Genomic DNA, 15,344 nt, shown 5'->3' with positions numbered 1-15,344 from the left:
ATTGAGCTGTTTCTTTTTGCTGAGGATAATGAGCAATTCCATTCTGACATTCAAAGATAACTCTTTGAAACACGTGTGAATTACATAATGTGAATAAAGTGAGAAGAACACTTTGTATGTGGTAGATTAGGAGGAGCTACTTTATTACTTGATTTCTGCAATGAGTTATAAGAATCGATATGAAGATCAGTTACATAAAGCTGGCCTCTTCTGTTCTTTATTTCTTGATTTTTTTTTAGGAGTCTAGTTCTGGCAAGGCAACTCTTTAAGTTCTATTTTCAGTAGCTGTTGTGAATACAAAGGCGGTTTGGGCTCTATCTTGGTCTCTTGCAACTTTTAGTGAAGAGGTTCCCAGATGATGGGCTGCGAGTACATTTTGCAGGCTGAAGAGTGTTGCAGATGAGCACGTGGCATACCTCATAGTAAGGAGATTGGCGTTTAGAGTTTTCAGAATGGATGAAGTTGTTGTTTTAAACATGTTTGTGCTTATTAATAACATTATTTACAAAACTGCAATATGTCATTGGCTTGACTGGGGCTAACAGGCTCTAATTTTTAAGGGCTCTGCTGGTTTTGTGGATCTGAGCTGACTCTTTTCAGCTTTTAACTTGTTATGTAGGTGCCCTCAGTATGTTGCATTTTGGGCAACTGTTCTAGTAGAATTTTGAGACCTTAATCTGCATTTGACTGATCTGGAATTTCATAAGCTATTTTTATATAAAAAAAAAAAAAGATCATTGCTGCTTTTGAGTACCTTCATTAATAATCTTCATCCTCCTAGTCTTCATTCTCTATGTCAAATACTTACTTCATTCAACTTGATGCCTTTTAATTTGTGCATCTGGGGTACAGTCGTGGCAAGAGAGAAGGCAGCATGAACTGTGCCACATGAGGCTTTTTATCCAGAGCCAGGTGCCGCCATGCCCAGGTCTGTGGTGAAGCTTTCTAAATCCCCTAGAAAAAATCTGTATGACAAACCTTAAGAAAGCTTCAATACACTTTAAATTATAGTACAGTATATGGAACAGATCATGGAATGATCTGGGGATTTCACAGAGCAATATTTAGTAATATATTACTGTTTTTGACTTCTGGCAGGCTGCCCTTCCCCAGGAAGGGGCTGGGGTTTTTTTTTGGGGGGGGGGAAGGTGGGGGAGAGGGCATTGAGGAGAGAGGTGGCATTTTGGGAGGCAATGGAATAGGTGATTCCAGGAAGAGTAGTTTTATTGCAACATGCTTGAAATGTGAGTGGTTCTGTCATACGCCTTTTGGTTTACTGAAAATTCATGACAGCAGGATTTAGTATTACATATTCTGTATCTACTAACCTATAGTTTTTCTGAAGCTTTTCTCACATTAAAAAAATAGAAATTCATTTTGGCAATTGAACTCTGAAGAATATGCCGTATTACTGTAATGTTATTGATGCAGATTACAGATCTGTGTGGAGATTGTATTGCAAGCAACAGGTAACAAAGGTTAGAGATTTTGTTGCATTTCATCAGGTGATATTGGCATTTTCACAACATAAATGGTGGCTTAGATACTAATGCCAGCTTTTATCTCTACTTTTTGGAATTGATTTATTTTATTGCTTTTTTCACCATAAGTTGTAACTTGCAAAATTTGCAGTTTTTTAAAATGAGTGGCAACTTAATTATGTTTTCCCACAGTAGGTGTTACACAAATTGTCCATTCTAATCTGTTTAAAAAAAAAATCAACACAAATGCAGGCATACAAAAATTGGAGCTGCATCTCAGTTTTACTAAAGATTTTGGTTAGAGTAGGCACCATTTCTGTGCATGAGATTCAGTTTATGCTTTGTTGTGGTTCAGCTGATGCACTTGTAACTAAGACATTTCCATTTGCAGTGTCTGGGTCTGCTTGAAAACAGTCTTGGTGTGTTTAAAGCTTGCCTTCAGGTTTTTAGTGCCCAGAAGTAACTTCTTGGTACCAAACTAACTAGAACATAGTAAACATTTTCTCAAATTTAAAACTTTCCTGGATAATATCTTTATTTTGTAGCCCAACCTGACTTCTGCTCTTTGATAAGCCTCTTGTAGTGTCCACAGTGGTTTAGATTTCTAGCTCCTAATATGAGTCAATAGTGAAAATCTATGAGCTTGTGCTTTTGTACTCCTGTGGTCCCTATTTATATACTTAAGGCTTTGCACATCCCTGTACACAGTCAATTTTCAGTTGTGCTATGGCTTAATTGCAAAGTCAACTCAAGGCTCATTAGCAGGCCCAATTAAATATTGTAAAATCTTCTTAATGAGAGAGAAGCGGAGAGCAGCTGCAGGCTGTGTTTGTACCTATGGTCCTGTAGATGCTCCTCCCAGACACCCCAGCATGTTAATCCTCTGCGGAGCAGTAGCCTGACTAACTCCCCACAGAGTAGAGCTGGAGTTGCCCGCTGGCTTAAACAGCGTCCTGCTTTGTGCCAAAGCAGAGGAGGCAGTCCTTTTTTTGTCTGGAACATCCATTTGTGTGATGAAACTCAGAGGGAAAAGTACACAGTTTGCTTGACTCTTTACTTGACAGTGCATTTTTTAAACCTGACAGTTGAAAGTGGAACTAGAAATGATTGTGCATGTCTTGAGATCCTGAGCTTGATAACACTATTGAGTGACCCCTCTGGGTAGAAAACTTGCCCTTCCACCTTCCTGAAAGGCCTGGCACTCTTTAATTGTTGTGGAAACCAAGCAGTGTTTTGAGCTGGTCTCAAGCTAGATACTCTAACAATTCCTGTCTGGATAAGGGAGAAAGGTCAGAGCTGGCTGACCCCCTGCAGGTTTAATCCAAAAGATGACCCTGTGCCCTCAGCAAATGCCCCATCTTCCTCCTATCTGCCATGTCTGCCTTCACTGAACCTTTTTCATAGGGAAGAGGTCTGTGTTTGCTGTTGCGGGTAGGGGCAGAGGAAGCCTGTTGAGGCAAGTGTAGAGATGTCCATGCTGTGGCCAAATAAAGCCCCCTGCTTTTGGTTTTCCCCCCAGCTTCTGTGCTCCAAAGCAATTGAGAGCTGGGAAATAAAGGGAGTAAGAAGGACTAGAGGAGGAAGGAGCTGCTTCCGCTTTTGTGCGGTGTGTTAACACTCAACCCCTGCGTTTGAAAATTAAACGGATCTTCAGAGGTTTTTCTGGGAGGTTGCACTTGTTTCTGTTTTGTAATTGTATGTCTGTATGGATAATTACAGGCTCAGCTGTAACGTCAAGAGATAGGATAGGTAGCTTCAGGCCTGCTCTTCATTATAGGAGTGGCTTCTCTAGAAGCCGCCGTGTCAGAACAGCACAGCAGGCCTTGAGCAAGGGGTGAGGGGAAGCAGGGAATGGGCTGCTTCCTCTGCAGCAGAGTTGCTTCGGGCAGTAAGTTACTTGACGGACATAAATGCTTTTGAAGTGACACTTTCTTGCTGCAAAAACTCCTCCAAAGCCTATGGGAAAGTGTGGTTGAAAGAGGTGACAGCACCTATAAAGGGACGGCCAGAGACCATGGTCAGAGTTTACCAGTGTTGGGGCTGCAGGTGGCTTTAGCTGTCACTTGCTGATTCACTTTGAGCCACCCTGCCTGAAGCAGCGTGTGTGACCCAGCGGCAGCAGTAAATGCGCTCCCCAAGCACTGCCCTCATCAGCTTGCCATCTACTTACTTTGTTTGGTATCGTGACAGCAATGCGCTGTGGTGAAGAAACGCTTTCATGCAGAGGCATACTGTGAAACTTTAATACATTTCATTTATGTTATGCTTATGTAGCAGACAGTGCTAATGCAACAGAGTGTTTTAGGAGTATGGGTAGTACTTTGAATCAGGACTGAACTGGGAGCTCATTTCCTGCAGCATTTGCAGTCTCAGATCATCTCTGGATATTGCGCTAATTAGCCAAGTTAATATGGGTTGCACACTGAAAAGCTCTCTGTGATATTAGAGTGGATTTGGTACTGAGTGGAAATGCTTGGTTTATGCTGGGGTGATGGCGAATAGCTGAGTAGTCTGCTCCATGAAATTGCATTTCTGTGTGTTTCTTATGTGAAAGCAAGTTCCCCCTGGTAGTTGGCTGGGTTGATTTGAAGTTTCTGCTATAGAGATTAAACACTGAAGACCAAAGAAATCATGGCAAGGTGTCAGATCTGGATTTATTTTGTGGCACCTATTTGAGAATACAAATGTCATTACTCTGCCAAGACAGTAAGACTTAAGTGTGATGGAGTCATACAGATCATATTAAACGTGACTGTGTGTTTATACTGACAGGTAATTGTTTTGCCTGGTGAAATTTGTCTTGAAATATTTTATCATGAAAACATTTATTATTTTGCGGGTTTTATTGTATTGTGTTAGGGCATTTTTTCCTTTGGGGTGAAGATTAAGTGCTCTGTTTAACTTCAGTGTGTCCGTTAGAGTTGAACCATTTCAGGCACATAAGCTGTGAGCATACCCACTGGATTTAAAAATACCATTTAATCCAGAAAATTGTGAATATGTGTGCAAACCCCTCAGAGAAGTGGAGGGAAGGTAAATACTACACCTTGCCAACTTTGCCATTTTTGTTGTTGTTACAGAACATATTTATCATAAATAGGGTATGTTTTTTTAATAAGTAAGATATGCTTGTGTTTTGGAAGCTTTTATCTACTGTAAAGTTTTTGGTTGCTTAAAGGGTTGTTGTACGGTAGTAAATACATCCTACATGGATAAAACAAGCCGCTTTTGTACACTGTTATACTAATATAAGTAATAGATATTAGAGGTAAGGATATGTGCTTGCCTTGTCGAATGAAACTAGGAAATAAAGAACAGAGGGAATCTTTAACAAAACAAAAAAAAACTGTAACTTTGAAGTGTTTTTTCAGCTAGTTGAGAGCACGTTGTAACTTAATACTTGATTATTTTTCCTATTAGTGGTATCTTATATGTAATCTGTACTGTTTAAGCAAATGTAATTAAATTTAAATGAAGGGAAAGGCAAATTTGGGAAAGTTTCAGTCTTTTTATTTGAAAGTTGAGGATGCTTCTGTCTTATTTCTGGCTGAATGCCTAATGTAAAAATGGTGAACAAAATTCATTATTTCACAGATACTGTGAAAGTTAAACCCAGTAGAGGGCTGCTGATAATTTGTTGTCCAGGAACAGGATTATATTTTGTATTCATGTTATTTTCTATTACTTGTTACATATAAAATAACTGGGAAGATACTTAAAAATATTTTTTGAGTGTATCACCAAACCAATATCATTCTGTTCTAGGCTAAGACAATGTTGTCCCTTGTCTTCTGCAACACTGTCTCCTAGCAGCCAGCTTTGGCTTTTTCAAGGCCCTTAGGATTTGAGTTCCAGCTCTCCTTTAAAAAGCAAACTTTCTTTTGCAGCACAAAGGAGGAATGATTTTCCCCTTTTTTCCATCCTTTCACCTTGATTCTAATTCTTCATAATATTTTGATTACATCTTTTGAATGACCACTTGAGAAAAAATACTCTGAAGCTGGTTGTCATTTAAGAAATGTGAGGGGAATAAAACATTGCATGTCCTCTTGCAACTTCTAGCATTGGCTCTGAAGTATCTATAAGCAAATTTTTTACAAGTGTAAAAATCTAAGCACTCCAAATCTCTGTGTCTGTCTCAACAATATTGTTATTCATTAAACGTTAGCTTTGGTTCTACTGAGAATTAAGACTTGCTGTAGGTTACAGTAGATTTGCGTACATGTCATCTGCAGGTAGGAGTACAGAAGTGCTAAGTTTTGGTGTTAGGCAAAAACAAATGCTTGTTTCTTGACTCCCTAGGGCTTTCTCATTTAATGTATTGCACAGGAAAATAATGGTGCTTTTTTCTTTTTTTTTCCCTCCCATCCTGCTCTGTAGTGGACCAAATCTATCATCTAGCATCTCCTGCTTCTCCTCCAAATTACATGTATAATCCTATAAAAACATTAAAAACCAACACTATTGGGACGTTAAACATGCTTGGTGAGTCAAAATCTTCTTCTTCTTCTTACTTAATGTTGTTAGACCTAAACACACCTGGACAGAGTTGGGCAGGAAGGGCAGCTGAGTCATGTGTGTGTATTCAGATATACTGAGGTAGGAGATTCTTTAAGAAAGGTGGGTTGTTTGGTTCCCCCCGTCCCCCTGCTTTGAAGACTGTTAGTTTTGGGGGGTTTTCTTTTGTTTGTTTGTTTGTTTGTTTGTTTTTAAGCATACCTGCAGGTGAGCTCTGGCAGCATACCAGATCGGGTGTTAAAGCGTAAGAACTTCCATATCTGTTACTTGGCTATGGAGCAAAACCTGTGCAGTAATTAGAGAAATCATAGGAACAAATAGGAGCATGGGATTTTGTTACAGTGGCACTGTAGCACTGACTGCAGTTCCTACTGTGCTGGCTTTGGCTTGCTCGTAGCAGGTAATTACAAGGCAAAATTCTCAGCTTTAGCTACCTTTTTTTCACATGCTCTTGAGGAATGGGTCTGTAAATAGAGGACCTGAAGTCTTTACTATTTTTTCTTCACAGCTTTAATCTATTTGACATGTGCTGTTGCTTGAACTGGATGCCTGCAACCACAGAAGTTAGCATGAGGCAAAAAAAAAACTTCTGGGTCCTACCCCTGCTGATTTCTCATATGAGTGATGCCGTTGGGTACAGTTCAGAGGAGTAAATGATTTAGAAGCTGCTGTGCCACCAGATAGTTGCATGGTCCAGAATAGAGTTTTGTTTGCTTGGCTATGTCAAATTTAAGGTTACAAAGCTATCAGAATAGAGTATCGAGTAATTCCAAAGGCTAGGTGCATTATCAAGACTGGTTAAATGGACAGTAATTACAAATGAGAAAAGATACTAGTTTTTTTCTTATAGTAGGTTCTTTTGAGTTTTTTTTGTTTTGTTTTAATTATCCTTCTGATTTTGGTGATTGTACCACAGTGTTTTGTTTCAATATACTGATTCCCTAACTGGCACGATTTATGTTTTCTTGACCTTTACTTAGAACATAATGTATTAAGTTCTGGATATTGGTTCAGTGTAACTTCTAGTCCCAGAAAGAAACACCTCACAACATGGGGTGTGCTGTTCCACAGCCTCTCAAGGCCCTAGCTTGAGATTGCAAGCAACAAGTGTGATTTGCAGCTAGATATCACTACTGGGAGAAAAAGTTCCTTTTAAAAGCATGTTTAAACATGATTAGAGTAAAGCAGCAAACACAAACAAATGATTCTTTCTCTTGCCTAAATTCTGCTGTTTCCTTTCCCCCCCTGCCCATTCCCTAAAATCTAGGGTTAGCCAAACGTGTTGGGGCACGGCTGCTCCTGGCCTCTACGTCGGAGGTGTATGGAGGTAAGAAGGACAAAAACCTTGTTAGAGCTCTTGAGGTATCATTAACCAATGGGTATTTACAAACCCAGCAATGGGTGTTAGTGTCAAGATGATGTATTTTGCCTTACCTTGATTTCTTCATCAGGTCTGCTACTCACAGGTTAAAATGTGTTGCATTAGTACTTGTTTTATTAAGTCTTTTGTCAAAGTGGTGGAAACAGACTCTGACTGTTGTCTGTAACGTTCCTACATCTTGGTTTATGACCTTTTCATTAAGGCTTTGGGGGAGATTTTGAATGTTGAGCTCTGATTAGAATCCAGAATGAAGTATTATGATTACAGTGAATGTTCTTTTACTGAGTGACATTGAAAGTGATATTTTTTTAAATACATAGACCAGAGGGTTGTTCAGCTACATAACACTAGTGATCTGCCAAAAGGTTCATTACATACGGACAATTTTTCTGTTAACAAAAGATGTTTTGTTTTTTTCCACAGATCCTGAAGTTCATCCTCAAAATGAGGATTATTGGGGCCATGTGAATCCAATAGGCCCCAGAGCCTGCTATGATGAAGGAAAGCGGGTTGCAGAGACCATGTGCTATGCATACATGAAACAGGTATTAAACTGGTATCAGATAGAGTGGGTTTGCAGTACTTGTGAGGGCTAAGTATACAGCAAACAGGGATGTTGCATATGTTTCAGAATAGAGGGTAGAAAGAGAGCACCTTGGATAGGAGTGTGTTTGCACTGTAATTGCAAAATCAGTTTTCTTTTAATGCAGAGGTTTTATTGCTCCCATCTGTTGTGGTATTTCAGCTGAGTAGCATTCTCCAAGAAAACGTGCTTTCGTCTTCTCATTAGACTTGTTATGTCTCTGGGTATCGTAAATAGTTTTTTAGATAGATTAAACTGGAGTGACCTTACCAATTTGGGAGCCAGATAAGAGTTGCTTAAAGTTGGTCTTGTGCTCAAGTGCTTTGCTGATTTGGGCCACTACTGATAAAAGTGGAATGTTTAATGAGCGTACTTGATATCCAAATATATGGGTAAAATGAAGCTCTTTAGTGAGTACTCCTATAAGAGCAGACTCCTTTAAATCACTTCAGAATGTATTCAGATTATTTAAGTGTAAATATAGCCTTTAGCAAAAGATAGGAGTACTCAGTTGTAGCATTTTTTTTCAGACAAATACATTAACATGAGGGTCAAAATGTGTTTTAAAACATATTTGTGATGCCGTGTTGCATCTTTCTTGGGTTTAATAATCAGCAAGGAGAAGCTTATCATTAATTAACCCAGCATTGACATTTTACCTGCATGTGAATCTGTTTTTATTTAGTTGCTGTTCAGCTAGTCTCTAGGAGACTAATCTACTGGAAAATGTGACACATGAAAAAAATAGTGTCTCTGTTTCTCTGATTTCCCCTTTGTATACTAAAGCTGCAAACACCATCAAATGTGGTATATTCTACAGAATTTAAAATCTAAACAATAAATTACTAAATGCTTTTTAAAACTTTGAAAAAAAATAAATATAAAAGGTAAGAATTTGGTGAGAGGTATTTTGGCACAGAGGATGTAATAATTTTAACCCATCTTTTCTACCAGATAGACATGAAAAATCTCCATGTTTATATCTCCTTTGCTCTACTTTAAATCTTTTAACTTATAATATGCTGATACTACTGAACAATAGTTTAATGCAGTGTCATAGCATTCCTTATAGGTTTGGAAATTTGTTCACCATTAAATGTTAGAGGTCTTGTGAGAAATCCTTGTGCTGTAGAGCGTTGAGTTTTCTGCGAGTCTGTCGTGCGCGTTGCACTGCTCTTTTAGCAGCGAGGATGGTAGATCATTCTGGAAATCATGGGCTGCATTTTAAGGCCCTAAGATGAGTCATAATATTATCCCATCAGTCTTATGCAAGATTTACAAAGAAGAGTAAAGTCTTGTGAAGTAGAGCTGTGGTGCACACTTGCATTAAATAAAAACTCAATATAAATACTCAATGTAAATAAATGTTGCCTCAGGGCAGCCCCATAGGATCCTTTTGTACTTCACTGCAGCTTAGTGAAGTCTGGCCACGCTTCTTCTGCATTCCTCTATATTCTTAAACACTTCACATTTTTTCCAAGTCTTGATTTTTACTGTTTTCAGGCAAGAAAACACTGACTTTTGCTGGTGTTGCTAGCGTATCTGACTTCTGCTCCGAAAATGGGTATTGTGCTTCTAAGGACATTTTGCAATAGGAGTGACCTAGCCCAAAAGAACTGGATGTGCAGGACGTCAGACTGAAACATTCCCAGAATTTTCTAAGCTTTAATAAAAAGAAGAAACAAGAAAACTTTTTTTTGGGTCTTCTTTTTTTCATTTCTTCCAATTTCTTCTTTTCCATCATCGTTCACTTTCTTTCTTACATGCACTCATACTTCCAAGTTATACTTCTAAATGGGCTGTTCAGAGTCAGAAGCTGATTGAATACGCTTCATGGTTGCAATTTCTCCATGGACTGTCCTGACCAGGACCTTTTCAGTGCACTCCCTTCTGCTGGCAAGGTTGGTTTTTCACTGCTTTGACTCTATGAATTAAACATTTCTTGACTTTCCTGTCCTGTTCACAAGGGCCTTCCTTTGACAAGCGCAGCAGGCTGCAGTGCTTGTTCCTCAAGGAGTTTAAGGGCAGTAGTAGCATTTCCTTAAAGAGAGAGGTGAGGAATTGAGCTGTTTGCTGGAGAATTGCAGGATTCACAATTTCAAAGCATATATGAGATGAGCCCATCTCATCTCCTCTGAAGCACCTGTGTGATTTGAGAGTATATTTGCTAAAAGGTTTTGGGAGCAGCTCTCTCTCCGTAAATGAGTGTGGGAAAATAGGTCAGCTGCGCTCCTCAGCGCACCTGCCAGCTACAGGGAAGCGAGTGGAATAAATCCCAGTGGTGGATTTATCCTCCCTGCTGCTGGAAGGCCTCTGAAGTCAGCAGGAGCTTTAGTTTCTTGCTCTGCTCCCTTGGGAACTAGGCTATATCTCCTGTTGGGTACCTTGATACCCTTTCCTTGATCTCTTGTTCAGTGTTCAACAGTGCTCCCTCCTGGAAAGCCCTTGGCTGTTCACACCATCACCCCAACAAGGTGCAAGGCTTCGCTTTGAAACTTTGCTCTTTCCTTACAAGAAGAGCTTATTCCGTATGCGCTTTTTTTTTTTTTTTTTTTTTTTTTTTTTCATTCTGGACTTCTCTCTTTGGTACTCTTCTGCTTGTCCTTTTTACTCGTTCCTGCCTCTGCTTTGTTTTTGCTGAGGCTTCCATCTGTGGTGTCTACTTGCTGTAGATGTGATGCACTTGCCCATTTAGTAATTGTGCTTCTCCACAAAAATGACTCAAAGTTTTAGCTTTCCAGAGAAGGTGAAATGAGAATTTTACAAAAGGAACAGTGTTCTCTGAACAACAAATAAAATTTTACTGGACAAATAGGTGGAGAAGAAAGTTCATAGGAAGGACATGGGGGTTGGAGATTCAACACTTACTATTGCATTCTCTTTTTATGCTTTGTTCAGAAATTTCCATACCGTGTGCAATTCCAACTTATATGGTGAAAGAGAAGAAATTATCTGTTAAGAAATTCCCAGACCAGAAGCCTGTATTTCTGGCATCTCAGAGGAGGAAAGGAGTGTCTCATTGCTCCTCTTGTGATTAGTCTCATCACAAGAGATGCATCTTGTGATGTGTCTCATCAGGGCAGTAGCCAAGCAGCTCCGAGAGCAATTCTTCAGTACTAGAGGTGATAGTAACTGCTGGGTATATCTCAAGCCAAAAGTAAATAGCAGTGTTAAAATACCATTGGTCCCTTTAGTTCTTTAGAAGCCCTGAAGAAGAGTTTCATTTCCCATCCAGGAACAGCAGGTCTGACGTGAAGCTTGGAGAGAGGAGTCTGTAAAATGCTAATGCATCCTCACTGCTCGCCATGAGATGGCATTGACATCCCTTAAACTGCAGGCATCCTCAGCACTGTTAATGTTCTCCTGTTACCCAAGTTGTTGCATGCTAAGTCAGTGAAATTCAGAAAGAAAAGAGGATTGGGCACATTCCTCTGCAAAGTTTGGAAGCTCACATACTCACAATTGTATCAGTCTTCTCAAAAAATGCAGTGGTTCCATTGGAAATAGAAAGCACTGCTTATTAATCACGTTTTTGTCTTTTGCGGTGAATTGGCTCCACTTTACTGAGAAGGTGATGCTGCTTTCAGCCATAGTAACTGCACAGCTCACAAATATGCTTTTATGCTTTGGAAAAAGAAATGTCAGATAAAAGTCAAAACTTCCCTATAGACCGGTAAAGCTAAATCCTGCAAATTGCAGCAATTTGGGGATCAGGCTTTTGAAACTTGTTCATTCTGGTTGCTGTCAGGCAACCCTGTGATACTTCTCTGGTAAGCTGTTGTTTTCTAAACTCCAAACTCCAAACTGTTGGATTCTTGGGTTTGCACATTTTTCCAGTGGATTGTTGAAGCTGTCTGACATTTTTTTTTCTTTGTAGGACTTTTGCACATAAACCACAGTGTCATTGTGCTTGGCCCTGTAAAGTGTAGGCACTGAATATTGTCTTCTAAAGTTGCCTGCTGTTAATATCCAGTTAAAGGGAGTGAACTGAAAGGCAGGGAGTGAAGCAGAACTGCGCAATATCTAAGGCAATATCATAAAAATGCAACCTCTCATTTCATCAGGTCATCAGTAGTAGGAGGCTTTCTGTAAAGTGGAGGGGTTTCTCTACTGGGTTGTCTGAATTGGGTTGGTGTAGCTACCGTGCTGCGACTTCCCAATGCAAACATGGCATGTATACAGCAGGGAAAAACCCTCTGTCTTCCTGCCCATGCTCTGGTATGTGGTTGTGCCGTGTTTGAGTAGCACCTGTACTGTTTCTATGTGCTTTGCGTTGCTAACAAACGTAAGGACTTTGTAACAAACACCAGGATAGAAGATCATCTTGCAGTGATTATCAGTTTTCCCAAAAAGGCTCAAATGCTTGAATTTAATCTGCACTTTTTGCAAGTTTAGTTCAGAAGGCAATAAAATTTTTAACCTTGTTTTTTTCTTTTTTTGTAATTCATTTCAGTAAGTTTCGCCAGTGTTTGAGAGACAATATATACATAGGAGCATTTGTCTTCTGATTCAAACAGGCTGGTTTTTTTGAGGTTTCTCATTTTAGTTAACCCCTTATTTTACATCTATTATATTATTATATGGCTGCTGTGGCTCTAAACCCGCTATCGTGGCGATGTGTTACATCTGTAGGTGCTCTTGCCACACCAGTCTGTGAATGTTACTCTCACAGAACTCTCCATCACACTGAAGTCTGAAATTGTTGTGTTTGGCCCATGAACTGTTGTTCATTTGCTTGTTTTCCTGCCCCTCATTGGAAAGTGACAGGGAACAGTTCAAAGTTCCCGTTCAGTGGCTCTTATTGCGCTGGTGTTAGCTGCCCTGGTGAGATGCAGGCTGCCTCCTTGTGTTCAAAGCTGGCCTGTGCAGCACAATACTGAACTTAAAAATCCCTGTCTGATGGGGATATCCTAGTAACACATCTACATGGGTGCACATCTCTTCCAAATGGCACTGTCTCCTATAAAAATGTTGGTGGAGTTGGCTTGTGACTGCTTGCCTTGGCCATATACAGTGCAAATAAATAGCAAGCAGAGGCAAGCCCTAGAAATAAGATGAGCTTTTCACAGGGAGATGTAAATAATGATATGAAGAGACCCTGAAATGTTGCAGTAAGATCTCTAGCGTGGGAAGTGTTGTGCTGCAAGCATGGCAGGGATGTCAGCCATGAGGCAGGAGTGCTGCCAGGTATTCCTTGGTTGTGCGGAGAGTGGAATCGGATGTCAGGGTCCTCGCTGCCTTGTTTAGGAGCTTATCACTTATGAAATATAATCTCACCCGTGCTGAATGTTTTCAAAGCAGTTCTTAGTAACCAGAAATGAATCTCATTTTGCTTATTCAGTAGGCAAAGTATGGGTATCTACGTACGTGTGTGTGTGCATACATACATATATACACACAAATATGTACATACATGCACATATACACATATATGTGGGTGTGTATTTAAGTGTGTGTATATGTGTATGCAGACATATATATACACAAATATCTGTATGTATGCACACATACACACACACGTATATATGTAGATAAATAGTACCTTAGGCTAAGCTCTCAGTACTGGGCCTTATAGCTTAAAAAATACCACCAATGCACTCTGGTGAACTGTCTGCCAGTAGTTCTGGATACGGGAAATAATCTAAAGAGAGTTAATTAATGTTGTCTGAAACACATAAATAAAAGAAAGAAATGAAAGAATAAAGTCACTAACAAAATGACTAATAAAGCAAGGGAGAAAGACAGCAATCTTAATATTTTTACCCAAAATGTTGATCGAGATTTGTCTCAGCTCATGGTACTTGTCCAACTGCCTGGACTTTCCCTGGGAGATGATGCATCTAAAGCACTGAAGGCTCTGGGGGGTTTGTTGGGGTTTTGCTTGCTTGTTTGTTTTGTCAGAGAGTCTTAATGGTCTGCGCATGTTGGTCGCTTGGCAGCCTTCTCTTTCCTGACCTTTGTGTGCGGAAAGGTCTCATACTTGCTGTTTACATGTTTGCAAAGAAAGAGGCCATAACTCTTAAAACAGCAAGGCAGGTTTGTCTGATATCTTAATGAATTATGGCCACAGCATATGTTGAGGTTATTTCAATTAAAAAAAAAAAAAAACTTATCATTTGAATTATGTTCTGTACTCATTCATTTTCTCAGACAGTCAAGACAAGGAGATGTCTTTTCTTGAAAAGCTTACTACACTGAAATATGTCTTTCTAAATTAAGATATATTCATAACACCCTTGATACCTTGCTGCTTTATGGAGCCAGGATCTCTGGAGTAGTGGCTAATACGTGCTGCAGACCATGAACAAGTTAGTGGGGTAGGACAAGAAAAGAAACCTCTCCTGTCCTCATTGGCTGCAGTAACTTCTTTTTCTTTAGTATGATAAGCTTGTACCCACCTTCTCTGCATTCTACTGTGTTATCTTTTGTTGTTGTTCAGAGGAGCAATCTATATGTGAGCCTTGGAAAATATTTTCTGCATCTTCTCTGTCTTCCATCTCCCTCTGCACAGGCATGGTCTCTGTACATGTGTCCTGATAAATGAAAGAGTTGGAGAGCACTGAAGTGGATTGCTAGCCCACACTGCTGTGTTTTTTATGTTGCTGCATGACTCATTTGTGGGTTCCTCAAAAAAAAATTCTTTATGAATTTGCTTTAAGATTAAGAATGTGCTCAGTGTAGACTAATGCTGGTTGATCCCATTTGGTCTCAGTGCCAGGGATTCCTTTAAGTACTATTTTGTTCGCCAGTATAAAAATGGCTGAAAAAGTTTCCTCCTTTCTTTAAGATTTAATGAAAAAGTGTATATGACTTGGTGCTAGCTCTGCCCACTAATCTAGGGAAGTGATTGACTTGGCTAGTGGGAATTCTGTGGAGGGGTCAGTCGCAGTGAATATGCTGCTGATGTTCACATAACCAGGCATGGGAGGGTGCCCATTGGCGCTTGTAGGCAGTTAATGCTAAAAGGAGTAGAGAATTACTGAACATGCACAAAAGATCAGATTCAGGTTTTCCTGAAGTGAAAAGCAAACGTTTCGGTCACATGTTAATTTCCTGGCACCAAAATATGTTTATGGAAGTGTTTGTTAAGAGAAGATAGATCCCAGTTTTACAGGGTATGAAAATTCAGTTTTCCAGAAAATAAATTTTCAAAGCAGTACAATACAGGGAAAGGTTTTACCTGATGACACTTTAAATAAAAAGTTACGCATTTTAAAAGACAGCATTGCTCTGTTTGACCAAAACAAACAAAACTTTTAAATTGCAGGGAGGGTAAGTGCTGAAGTGCTGGGTTTACTGTTACCCTGCAAGCATTGTGGTTCTTACCCAGAGCCCTCACTAGTTTCTAAGCAGTATGTGAAAACAAGACTGCTGCTGGTGC

At 39.6% G+C, this 15,344-nt stretch overlaps 1 protein-coding gene across 1 annotated transcript in view; it reads left to right on the top strand.

Moving 5' to 3' along the window:
• UXS1 (UDP-glucuronate decarboxylase 1) overlaps positions 1–15,344 on the top strand; it is a 56,094-nt gene that overhangs the window by 27,272 nt on the left and 13,478 nt on the right. The window contains exons 7-9 of the mRNA XM_088530329.1: positions 5,862–5,966; positions 7,267–7,326; positions 7,804–7,925. Of these exons, the coding sequence (XP_088386455.1) occupies positions 5,862–5,966; positions 7,267–7,326; positions 7,804–7,925 (287 nt within the window). The remainder of the gene's footprint in view (positions 1–5,861; positions 5,967–7,266; positions 7,327–7,803; positions 7,926–15,344) is intronic.

Source organism: Tinamus guttatus, unplaced genomic scaffold, assembly GCF_059628265.1.
Source record: "Tinamus guttatus ecotype Peru unplaced genomic scaffold, ASM5962826v1 Tinamus_guttatus_pri_ptg000030l, whole genome shotgun sequence".
Classification (NCBI taxonomy): domain Eukaryota; kingdom Metazoa; phylum Chordata; class Aves; order Tinamiformes; family Tinamidae; genus Tinamus; species Tinamus guttatus.
The sequence above is the reverse complement of the archived record's forward strand: the minus strand, read 5'-3'. Positions and strand labels throughout refer to the sequence as shown.